General features: G+C 41.8%; 1 protein-coding gene across 9 annotated transcripts in view; it reads right to left on the reverse strand.

The window, feature by feature from the left end:
• The window catches only part of LTBP1 (latent transforming growth factor beta binding protein 1), a 391,256-nt gene that overhangs the window by 183,939 nt on the left and 194,089 nt on the right, over positions 1–13,228 (reverse strand). For all 9 annotated transcript variants that reach the window (XM_057309361.1, XM_057309360.1, XM_048222571.2 and 6 more), the window contains 2 exons: positions 2,747–2,971; positions 1,263–1,537 (listed from right to left, as the gene is read on the reverse strand). In XM_057309361.1, coding sequence (XP_057165344.1) covers positions 1,263–1,537; positions 2,747–2,971 — 500 coding nt within the window. The remainder of the gene's footprint in view (positions 1–1,262; positions 1,538–2,746; positions 2,972–13,228) is intronic.

A 13,228-nucleotide genomic window follows, 5' to 3' on the forward strand; every position in this document is an offset into this window, starting at 1 on the left:
CAGACGCTTAATGACTGAGCCACCCAGGCGCCCGAAACCCACTCTATTTTTAATTTTGACTCTATCTGGATAGATAAGTATCTTCTAAGCTAGTATTTGCAGAGTTCTCTAATGTTTGCAAAGCGGGGCTCACAGTACCTTGTCTCATCTTGACAGACCTCCATATTCTTATCTCTACCTTACAGATAACGAAGCTGGCTTCCTAGCACAGTGCTGGGCCCATGGCTCTAGCCAAGACCTTTAACCCTATCCATATGGGTGCTCTTTTCTACTTGGGTCTATAAACCAATTTTGTCTTACTGCCCTAGAAGAAAGATTATAACCCTACCATGGATTTGTTGAGTACCTAAAAATTATTTTCTAGATTTCTAAAGCAGTAACAACTGATTCTATTACCTACAAATACTTCACACACACACACACACACACACACACACACACAACATATATTTTTTTAATATTCAGGTAAAGACAGCCAAATAATAATACAGTTGCCTCATCTACTCTTCTCTTGGGGGACCCAAACCACAACAAATGACAAGAAGAGAACCGGAGGACAAATCAACATCATTATCATGTGATCCCAAAGCAAGCAGCACAAAGTAACTGGGGTAGAGGAACCAATATATTTATATTGCCTTTGCTATGTACATTCAACAATGAGTTTTAAAGAAAATTCAGCCTTTCTCCCACTTTATGATATAAATATAGGCCTAAAGTTACATGAAAATTCAATATTAAAATGCACCTCAAACAACTCTTGCATTGCCATTCTAGTTATGAACTTTTATCAGGAGAGAAAAGATTCCAAGTTATTGGTACACAAAGGGGTCAAATTTCCTCTGTACCTACAACCTGCAAGCTACTGCAAAAAGGCATAAAGGTTTTTAAACATCTTTGCAGACTATATCTCACATACCATATCTCATGCCCAACACATGGTTTATGCACAGATCACCTTAAGTGAAAAAAACATGTAAACAGGCAATCACGGACTTCCAGAAGCTTTTTAGGATTTGGCTATCACATGATCTCACTGACATTGCATAATTTTATTGTCAATAGCATGAAAGCAAGGATAGACAACACGTAAATGAATGGATGTGTCTGTGTTCCAGTAAAACTTTATTTACAGAAACAGGCCCGTGGGTCAGTCTGCCAACCACCTCTGGAGAAGATCATCTTACCAAGTCTGGCTTTCCTACTACTATGAGACCATATCTGGAATGCGTTACTAGCACAGACTAGACAGTGTTGCTTACCTGTGACCCAATGGTTTCCTGGAAGCACCGGCCGAGCTGTGTCTTAGCAGCCACAGGATAGACGTGGGGGATGACTTGCTGGTGCGAGTAGGTGGAATGTACTGTCTGGGTCTTCTGGACGGGAAGCCCTTGGTAAGAGATTTGGGATTGGCCCGGTTGAGCTTCTTTTGCCTTCTGGCCTGTTGGGCCATCGATTCTTGAAACCTGATGTATCTGGACTGAAGCCTCAGGAGGGTGCTTCACATGGATATTGACTATGTTGGGAGGAAATTTCACTAAAAGAGATCAGGAGAAAAACTTAGTCATGAATGATCACCACGCGAGTCAGCATGAGAGCAAACATTACATACACACGTATGTATTTGTGTGCAGATCTAGCACCCTGGGGGTAAAACATACCAAGTGTCTATGCGTCTTCGCTGCATAGCCATCAACTCTGGAGAATAAGAGAGCACACCCAAAATACAAACTAGACCTGAAATTATGTATTTTAAGGGATAAAACTGGAATTATAAAGAGAAATTAAAGCCTCTCCCAGTAACACATTCATGGGACAAAAATATTCTTTTCAGAGTCAGAAAACTATGAAATCCATGCTGCCTGTGGTCACAGGTGGGTACATTTTATCAAAGGACAGTAGTCAGGACTCAAGAGTTTGACTACTTTTGCATCTCTCCGAGTCTCCTTTTCCAAACTTGGAAGATTCACCTTTCTAAATCAACAGAGGAATACAATTTCACAAAGCGTAATTCTCTTACCCTCAATGGCAGAGTGTGGACGTACTCATGTGCGTCTTGTTCCCCACCAAAGATCCATGGGTGATATTTTATATCTGTATTTGCTTTCTGCCACTTTCAAATACAATTTCATCTTCTGGTGCTAACATTCAAGTTTTACAGAGTAAAGGCCAGTCACACTTCTCTGACCCCTTTTCAAAAACTGGGCATGGAGGAGATGCCAGGTTTAAAAGAATGAGTTAGTCATAGAATTTCTGAGCTCCAAGTGACCTAGTTTACCTTCCTCTACAGATGAATAAACTGAAGCCCAATGAGGTTAACTGATTGTTTATAACTAAAACCAAGCACTCTTCAACTACAAAATAAACTAGGTGTTCACTGGCAGCTAGTATGTGATCCACGAGCATATTCGTTGCGTATGGGCCTGAACACTGCCTTGCTCGTCTTTCTGTTTCCCAGGCCCTGCCAGAAATGTGCATGTAACAGCTCTTAGTGCTCAGAGCCAGCAGAGAAGGATGGGCTCCCTTCTGGTTTATTTCCTAGATACCAAATCTCTGTGGCCAGAAAGTACTGCAGCCATATACCTGGGCCCATATTCTGTCCCTGCTGCCATTTCTTGGGCCACAGATCACATACTTCTTTCTGTTTCAATACCAGGCCTGCCATCTGCAGATACTTGCTTCCATGTGGGTTTGACAGGTTACCAGAAGTCTAACAAATGGGCAAAAAGAAAACAAATAAGCTTACCTTTGACTCCTTGTTGGCTAGTCATGGTCAGAGGCAAGGTATGTGTGGAGTGGACTACATGTGTTCCCAATGCCTTGCCTGACTGCTGGGAATGCTGATACAGTTTCGGCACGCTGGCACCATGGACCGGGATCTGACAAAGCTTCCCTGTGAAATTTGGAGGGCACTGGCATTTGTCCCTTGAACTGCACTGGCCACCATTCATACATGGAAGATGGCAAATGACTAAAAGGGAAAAGAGAAAATGTGGAGAGTTGGTTAGTGTCTCACATACCAAGTAACAGCCAACCAACAAAACTCCCAAAACACACAGCCCATTATAACCATCATATTCCTCCTGACTTAAGACACAGTCAACAAAGAAGTGGCTACACTAAGAAAACAATAGTCTCTATTACTATCTTCTTCTTCCCATCTTATGTCACTTAACTCTCCAATTGCTTAAGGCTGTTCTCTCCAACAATGGAAAGAATTCAGGGAGAAGAATATATATAGTCGCCTAGGATTACTATCTATCTGTTGCATTCTATAGTTACTTTGCTTTTGTATTTTATTACTTGTTTATTAACTGTTTCCCGAGTCCTTGGGGAAAAGATATATATCTGGCTTAGTGATTCTTACATCCTCAGCATCTAGAATAATTCCTGGCACACAGGAGACATGAGTTATTTCCTCAAAAAATAAACAAACACATGAGAGTGCTAAAAGTATCTGTTGAGGGTTTTCTCTAAGACAGGGAACTAAGTGCTAACCAGAATCAGGGAGAACAGTCTGGATCCTGCTGTACAGGAATTTGCAATCTCATTGGGATAACAAGACCACAGTGAAATCTGGAAGTAGCAGAATGATTAGTAGTATGGACTTTAACTGATTTAGAATAAAGAAAGATAAAAGGACACATAGGGTAAAGAACTGTAAGAGGAGTTTTAAATTCCGGCTAAATTCAGCTTATAGCCAACTTCTTTATCACTAACAAATTCTTCCTATCAGCCTTTTAACATGATCAGATTCCTACCAGCTTGAACAGTAAAAGCCCCTCAACTCCTTCCAGCTTCGACCCTCTTTAAATTTTCTCCTCCATGACCAACCTTTCAAAAGAACTGTCTATTCACTTCTCCACACACTACCATCTAGCTTGGACCCCGCCTCTCTTCTACAGGATGCTACTCTTCCAAGGTGACTCATGGGCTCCATGTTGCTAAACCCAATGGATGGATTGCATTCTTCCTTTGGTTTCCATCACATCTCACTCACCTTCTGTGCTCCTTCCTCTCTGCCCATTTCAACTTAATATTCTGCACAGACTTCACGTTCTTCACCTTTTAGGTATCGCTGTGCTTTAAGGTTTGGTCTTAACCTCCTCATCTTTACTAACTCTATACACTCCTCCTCTATGATTTTACCATGTTGGATGCTGATGTCACCCAAATTTGTATTTCCTAACCAAAGCTTTCCAGTGAGCTCCAAACTATCTACTACAAGACATCCTCATGTAGAGATTCCACAGGCAACTTAAACTGGAAACATCCAAAACCAAACACATCATCTCCCCCCAGTACTTCCATTCACCAAGTGGTCCTTAACAGAAACCTCATTGCTGGTCTCCCATTTCACCCAAGCAAACACCCAGTCCTTGGAAGTTCTCCCTTGTGAACATTCATCAAACATGTCCAGTTCCTTCCCGTCGTAGAACCCCTGTTCCTTCTGAAACCTTATCACTTATAAATCTCACCTCATTCTCTACAATCCAGCTATGCTGAATTTCATTCATTTCCCCAGTATGCAGGGCCTTCTTGTGCTTTACCCATCCTGTGTCCATGGCCTGAACACTCTTTCCATTCTGCCTGCCTCACCTACCTGACTCCTACTTATCTTTTAGACTCTGCTTAATCGCCCCCTCTTCTAGAAGCATTCCCAGTTGCCCGTCATCTGGGCTTGCCCTCTGTCTGTGCCTCCATTCACTGTTCTCATTCCTGGCACTGAGCTTACTACTGCATGAGCTGTCTGACTACTTCTCCGCATGCCTCATTCAACTACAGTATGTTTTCCTTCTAGCATATGGTTCAGCTTTTAAAAGAAAGCTGGAGATGGATAAAACACTGAATGAAGCAATGAAACAATTTATGCCTACCACTTTGTCCAATGCCATCCCAGGTGCTACAGAAGATCCAGTCCCTGCCCTTCAAAAATATAAAGGCTAACTGAGCAGGTAACACGTGGTAACTATCAACACAGATCAGCATGTAAGTGACAACTGGAAAATATAAAATGTAAATCCTGGGGATGTCAGAGAAGAGAAAACTCCTTTCCAGGAAGTCAAAATAGACTTTACAGGAAAGATCATTTGGGGTAAGTCTTTGAAAATGGCCAAGAGTGAGAAAAAAAGAGGAGTGCTTTCTAGGAAAATGATGTGTATAAGGAAGGAGGCAGGCATATTTGGGAGATAACGAATACGTCTGTCTTGTTAAAACCCTGGGTTCCTGAGGCAAGGGGTCAGGCGATAAAATGGGAACGTAGGTTTGAGTCAGGCAATGCAAGTCCTTAAAGGCCTGCCTGGTAAGAACTGTGAATGTTGTTCTGCAATCGGCGAGTGAGCTGGGAGGCTCCAAGGAGAGGATTCAGGAAAACTGACTATCCCAGGAAGATTCCTCTTGTGATGGTATGTGCAGTTAGTTGGAAGAGAGAGTGACGAAGGTGCGGAATTCAGTTAGGAGGCGACTGAGGTCATTGAAACACAAGTTGAAAAACACCCAGATGAGGATCACAGCAACGGGAACAGAGACATACACAAATATAATGACAGAGGGAAAATCAGTACAACATGGAGACAGGACACAGGAAGTAAAGAACAGGCTAAGGAAGAGAGGAGACAGTGGAGGAGGAAGGAGAGAGCCAGGAAAAATGACCATGGGGGCCACCCAGAAACTATGTCCAGGGCCTGCTCATGCTGGATGGAAGCTGAATTATGCTTTCTCCAGCGCCCACTCTACTCTGAGGTGTTAGGTAAGAGCAGAGGAGTCATGGGGCGCCTGGGTGGCTCAGTCCTTAAGCGTCTGCCTTCAGCTTAGGGCGTGATCCCAGCGTTCTGGGATCGAGCCCCACATCAGGCTCCTCCGCTAGGAGCCTGCTTCCTCCTCTCCCACTCCCCCTGCTTGTGTTCCCTCTCTCGCTGGCTGTCTCTGTCAAATAAATAAAATAAAATCTTAAAAAGAAAAAAAAAGAGCAGAGGAGTCAAAGTGGACTCCATGGTTGAGTCAAACACTTCATAACTCCCAGTTCACGTCTCAATTCAATTTCTAAATCACTTGGTACAGTGGATGTACCCAATGTGTAACAAGAAAGGGGAGTCAGGCCAAGATTTAAATGTACTACAAACAATTTACCACCGGAATAAGGTACTCTTCACTTGGCGTGGTTCCAAAGTGCTTGAATTTCAGTGACTGCAGTTTGGTCCCATAACACCAGTACCCCCAAAAGCATGGTTCCAACTTGGAACCAACTTCAGTTGTCACAGTATATTAACGCTGAATTACATAAAGCGCAAACTTCACTGCTAGCTTTTTGGTCCAGAAATTCCTGCGTGAATAACAGATGCATATCATGATCACTAGTCAATCATGTCACTTCCATAACTGTCGGCAACTGGTCCCTGCACATCCATCGTTCAATTCATACGCAGACAGCCAGCCAACAGGTAGTTGCATTGCCCCCTTGTCTCATAGGAATAAACTCACAGGACATTTTACAAAAGTGCATCATCAAAAGAGGGTGTGGGGTCAACACAAAACAAAACCGTTGCAAAGAAATAAAAAGTGGGAGCAGTGGAAGTGAAATTGGAAACTGATTGTAAGGAAGAAGATGAAGATGTCCCAGAGGAAGCGACATAGAAGGAACACTGAGTTCACAGCTGTGAAAGCACCAAGGATAACGTGTTGGAAATGGATCCAAACTCGGGAAGGGACAGGACAATTCACTGCAGGAGAGGAAAGACAGTCCACATCGTACATGACACAGTGAGAAGAAAGCAAATGTGTTCAAACCACTCTTGGTAAGTTCTCCTCAAAGAAATAAAATAGGTTGATTCTCAGTGTTCCTAACATTTTAAATTATAGGGCATTAAATTAATATTAGCTTTACCTTTTTTTTTTTTTTTTGCATGGCCCTACACATTTATAACCTACAGTAAGAAAACTTCAATGTTTAAAAAAAAAAACTTTAAAGGTCATAGAACTGGTCATTTTTCCATTGATTATTAAGGTCATTTTGCTCAGTTTCAGGTTGCAGATCATTTATTTGGTCCTCCAGTACCATGTAGATTGCTACAATCAATCCTGAAATAACTTCATATATGTACCCATCCTTTCTCTTCACGGAAATGTTAACCAATTCACTTTCGTGAGATGCTTCTAATATCAACAGATTCTTTTTTTTTTTTTTAAGATTTTATTTATTTATTCGACAGAGATAGAGACAGCCAGCCAGGGAACACAAGCAGGGGGAGTGGGAGAGGAAGAAGCAGGCTCATAGAGAAGGAGCCTAATGTGGGGCTCGATCCCAGAACGCCGGAATCACGCCCTGAGCCGAGGGCAGACGCTTAACCGCTGTGCCAGCCAGGCGCCCCAACAGATTCTGAATCTAACATGAATTTAATCAGTTTTATTTAAATCTACCTTTATTTTTTAAAATAAATAACATAGAGTTTATTTTATTAGGTTGCATTTTATTTTTTTTATTTTTTATTTTTATTATGTTACGTGAGCCTTTAAACCCCTGAGGCAGCTTTTATACAAGTGTTTCAAGGATGTGCTAGACTAAGCGGATACAGCAATATCTCGCCATACAGATCTAGTGACCTTGTGTCTCTTTCTGTTCATAAAGGAAACAATCTCTGCTTGACTTATTCTAACCAATAAGTGGAGACTACTTACAACTATTTATGATTGAGAGGTAAAATATCTATACCCCGGTTCTAGCGTTTTCTAAAATCTAAATTACAATATCAAGTTCTTTGCCTCAACTCAATAACTACACGTTGAGTCCTTTGTGGCAGGCACTTTTTTTATAGCTCAATAATCTTTTATATCAAAGAAAACAAATTTAAAAATCAACCTACAAACTGAAGGATTTAACTATGAATGGCTTCTTTCTGTTTCCCAGGTTCACGCCGCTCTCAAAACAATCATCTAGTGATCTATGGTCTGTGCTGCCAGTGTTCTATAAAAGCTTCTCAACACATAAAGACGAAAAAGACTAAGTTATCTTTAAGGCCGACTTGAGAAGCCTGCGGTATGCTGGCTGTAAGTCTAGCTATGGCACATATATTTTAGAACACCTAACTAGGGGGTGTACCGTAGAATGTTGGCTGAGAAATTGCATCTGCTTGGCAGCCTGACATTTTGCCCACCACCACCATAATTCACTAATTCACTATATTGCATCACATGGGCACCTGGGACCTACTGCAAATAACAAGAGTTAGATGGGTCCTCAGCCTGTTATTCCAGAAAGTGTAATTTTGTGACAGCCACTCAGTATATCTCACAGTACTACTATACGAGGTCAAAATGAGCAGAAGGCTCCCATGTTGGAAGAACAGTAAGCTGGAGGTTTTAAATATGTCAAGTGTCTCCGGGTGTTCTACCATTCACTCTGGTCTAGAAAACAACTTCCGGTATTCGAGAAATCGGACCGATGCAACAGTCACATTTTAAGTCACAAGATGGAAGTTTAACGAACAGATATTAATTATTTGTATGCAAATACAAGCAAACTGAATTTTGTCAAGATTTGTACTATAAAAAGCCATATTCTTTCTTTCCTGTTATCTCGGTTGACTCTAAAAATGCTTCAGCTGCTTGTCCCCAAAAGGCGCCCTTGGAATGTACTCGACTTTCCTGCAGCAACATCCTGGCCCCTCCACCCACCTCCTCGATTTTCGTGCCAGCAGACAGACCGTTTCAAGTGATTGTGGCTAAGGCAGAACAGGGAAAACAAACCTCCATCTGAAGAAAAACCTACATCTGTCATTTCACAGAACAGACACACACATGATTTTGATTTGAAGAGCTACTTAAAGTTTCCCACTTGTCTCTGATTAGAAGAATAATGTTCCCTGAAAGGGTTGCAGCATTTTTGTTGATAGCCCTCGGAGTATGGGGAGAAAAAAAAAAGCAATATTTTTAGAAAGTAAAAGTTATCACTTTATTTCTTCCCCCTAAACATTCCTACACCACCCCCTCTTTTCAAGGATATCCTTAAAGTCTATTCAGCCAGAAAGTGGGTTAATACTGGTAGTAGTTTAAAGCTTTTGGGTAACAAACGTTAGATAATAGACGCTACAAACCACCGCTCACTTTAAGAACCTTTCCTACTGTTACAAAAACAAAAACAAACCTTGACTGCTTGCCTTTTACTTCAGTATGCATCACTAGAAAACAAAAAAACAAAACAAAACCCAGGAGCTGAAAGCAAAGACGGGGTGATGTTCTTCTGAAGCCCGAACAGGGGAGCAGAGGGGGCCTAGCCCCACACAGGAGCCAAGGTAGAAAGCATGGAGATTAGCAGGCATTTACTATAATTTAGGTTTGGGGTTTATTTATGAAACATAGAGATTGACAATTGTTCTGCTCTAAAATTGTCTACAGCCAATTCTTGGTTATCTGTCTGCTAACGTACATGGACTCACAGGCTCCACCAAGAAAACATCTGAGACACAGGGGTGCAGAACAACCTGTCCGAGAAGGCGGCATGTAGACTAAACCTAGAAGGAGAAGAATCCAGTGATGTCACGAATTGGCAGAAGAGTATCTGCAAAAGAAATAATAGGAGCCAAGATCCTGAGGGGAGATAGGGCTTAGAAAGGCCCAGAAGCTCAGAGGAGGCTGATGTGGCAGGAGTATGGGAGACAAGGACAATGTGAGAGGATCTGGGTTGGAGACAGCGACACAGGCCCGATTCCCATTGCTTCCCACAAGGATATAGGGCAACAAGGAGAAGGCAGATACAGAGCAACAGAGTAAGTAGAAATAAAAACTTAAGACTCGGGACCAGGACAGACAGCATCGCCAGAGTCAGAACCAGGGAAGAAAAAAAAAAGAGGATGAAGAAGTAAGGATAAATAGGCTCCTCTATTATATACACAAGAAATGTGCACGTAAATCTGCTTTGAATTCCTGGATCTCGTTTTACATTTTTGAGTAACTGTTTAGCCAGATTCAAGTTAAATTCCAGAAAGTTTAATTTAAAACTCATTAAATGTAGAATCATTCCACTGGGAAGAGGATTTTTTTTTTAATGTGCAAGAGATTCATGTTCTTGATAATACATGCAAAAGAAAAAAAAAAAAAAAGAGTCCAAAGAAATCTTAGGGCAAAGGGAAAAAGACTTTCATAGGAGTTAAAAATTCACCCACCACTCTCTCCCTGCCAGAGAGAATCTCTTTGTTTTACCTGCTCTGGTAATTAGGAAGACCACATTCATCCCATCCCCACTTATCAAATCCTGAAGTTTATTACTGGGCTCGAGTTAAAGGGATTGCAGATTTCAACAAATGCAAGATATCAACCTTAATACAAACAAGAATTCCAAGAATGTCACTAGTTTTTAATGCTGTGTGCATTAGCAAATGCTTCAATACCATGTTCTGTTTACAATCCAAGAGATATGAAGTTCTGCCACACACATGCACACTAGGGCTTCCAACTTGGGATGAGGCCATTCATCATCTCAGCTTTGTTTATGGCTTTCTGTTCCTTTAGCCTCAACCTCACCATAGCACTGAGCTATCTAATTTGATCTAGTTTAATCCTCTGCATGACCTAAGGAGCTCCATTTATCGACGCCATCACAAAATTCTACTTCCTACCCTTCGGCCACAGAAGCTGTCAGTGCAGCTAGCTCTTAAAAATTCCGGAACACCAGGGCTCTTTTACCTCCAAAAAAAAAAACACAGCAGCATTTGCAGGCTACAGAGTCAACACAAGAATCCCAGACACGTTGGGATGGGGGTATCCTCCAGAAACAATCGTTGAAAACGGAAGCAGATGTTTTCACTTTGTGGGTTACGGTGTCTCCATCTGCTAAAAGGGCTGGCTCCATAATACAATGGACAGGTTCTTTTCCGCCCCTGAAATTCTGGTTCTCAAAAGTTTAATCAAGTTAGTCAATACAGTGAAATCCAGAATGCCCCATCTCATCTAATGGGAATGGCAGGATTTAAATTTTAAACTGGGGAAGAATGAATATCTAGCCCCTTGCAATTTGTGTTTCATTCTTACTGACAAAGCAGTTAATAAAATGCTCATGGAGTTAGGAAAAGTGGACCGCATTTGGGGGAATCGTATAAGCATATCACACTGGGGAGATGGTAATGCCTCACCTATAGGGGCAGGGAAACGGGTCATCAAATGATGACAGGCTTCATCCTCAGAGACCCTACCTTCTACGATGCGATCACTGCACAACTCTGTACAGACACAATGCCATTTCAGTTACTGCAGCCTGGCATTTTCTTCGATACCACTGCAAAATGCTTTCTCAAAAACCAAGGAATACTATTTACGCCCAGTACCAAGTAATATCACTTAAGCTACATACAACAGTATTACAAATAAAGGTTAAAAACCTTTTTAGTCTTTATTGTAATTTCCAAGCTCTTTGGTGTCTCCAGAGACCAAGTTCAGACCCCCACTAAGCTCAGTAATACCTACTTGATATTTGTTTATTCCTGAACCTCAAGAAAGGACTTAAATGTGAATTTAGAATTTTAAAATATTTGCAAAGTCAAAACCTCAGCAGTACATATCTGATGTGAGAACACAAAATTGCACGAAAACCTTCTGACATCACAGCCAGTACAAATTCTGGCAGCCCTGTAACGTCTGCTGCAAATATGGCCTCCAAAAAAGGAATGTTTCTCCAAAGAGAGGGGCATGCTGCATAAGAAAGAATCCTGGAGCCATTTGTAAATTTGGGGCTAACAATTTGTGTCATTTATCAATCTGCCTTGTGTTATAATTATTTTTTGTTTTCCTTCTACTCGATTTTGAATGTGGTACGAAAGGGGCCATGGTGTTCTCATCTTTGTAGCCCCTGTATTTCATAGTACAGTATTTTATAGATAAGAACTCAACAAAAAATTCACATCAATCTCCTAAAAATTCCAAATGAAAAAGAACCCAGCAAGTACCTACACTTCTTTTAACACTTCTTGGTTTGTTTTTTCTTTTTTTTTTTTCCTGACACGTGATAACTTTAGATACACTGGAGTAGTTTTCTAACTACTAATTTTCTATGTTCCAGAAAGTGGTAAGGTTCCACAGAGGTGCTGGAAATTATCTACCTAATAATCTAATTCAACCGCCTTATTCAACAGATAGTGAGCTACAGACATTGTGTGTGCTTAGGACATCAGGGCCACATATCACAGAGGTGGGACAAGAACACAGGTATCCCAAACCCTGGTCCAGTGCTCTCGCCCACACAGCCCTTAGGATGGAAGGACCAAAAGGTGTCCCTCAAATCTCACCACAGAGTCCTTTCTCAAGCCCTTTTAAATTCCTCTTCCAGAGGCACGTTTTTCATAACTGGTCATAATAGGGTTTGCTACCAAAGCCTTAATTCAGATGGGAGGATTTAGCTCACTGCAGATCAGGTAGACTCATGAACTTTTCAAGGGATCTAAATACATAAGTTGAATCACACCAGGGTTTCTTATTCCTGTAACAGAAAGACACATGGGTTTTCTGAGCTACAGACGTCAGAGAAAGAGCAGGGGTACAGATTTAAGAACAATGAAATGAAAAAGGAAATGAACAACATTTGTTGGATGGCATAGATTGGAACATTTCCATCACTGAGAAAGGTCTACTGCACACCGCTGGTCGATCACTTGTCCCTTGAATTCCAGTGAGGACAGAAGTGAAGGCTAGGAGCTCAAAAAGTCATGTTCGTTCATTCAGTGAAGATTCAGGGTAGATCTACCATCACCATGTCCTGTTCTAAGCACTTGACAAGTATTAGTCAACAAAACAGACAAAATTCCCTGTCCTAATGGCACTTAGCTTCTGTCATCCACAGTCCCTGTGAGAATCTGGGCAGAAGGAGAATTACTTTAGGGCCCAGGAGTCAATCAACTTTCCTCCCAGTTCTGCAGGCTACTACCACCAATCTGGCCCTTTCAAGGAGTGTGAAGAGGCATCAGGCAGGTCAGAGAGCTGGGAGTTCTGGGGAAGGGTCGTCCACCAGGCAGGGGAAGGGTTCTCTCCTGGGGCTCCATATGCAGTGGCCCTGGAAGGATCTAGACAGGAAGACCTGGGCAGATGGCATGTGGTGACAGCAGGTCACCAGCACTAGGTGAGGAATAGGGCACCGTTGGGGATCCTCAGATATGCTCGCAGGGAGGGTAGGGGCAGAAGGGATAAAGGCTCTGTGTAAGAAGGTAAGGGTTTTAGGCTAGCATACTCTGGGTTTTTCATTATCACT

This window comes from Ursus arctos, unplaced genomic scaffold (genome assembly GCF_023065955.2).
Source record: "Ursus arctos isolate Adak ecotype North America unplaced genomic scaffold, UrsArc2.0 scaffold_8, whole genome shotgun sequence".
In the NCBI taxonomy this organism is placed as follows: domain Eukaryota; kingdom Metazoa; phylum Chordata; class Mammalia; order Carnivora; family Ursidae; genus Ursus; species Ursus arctos.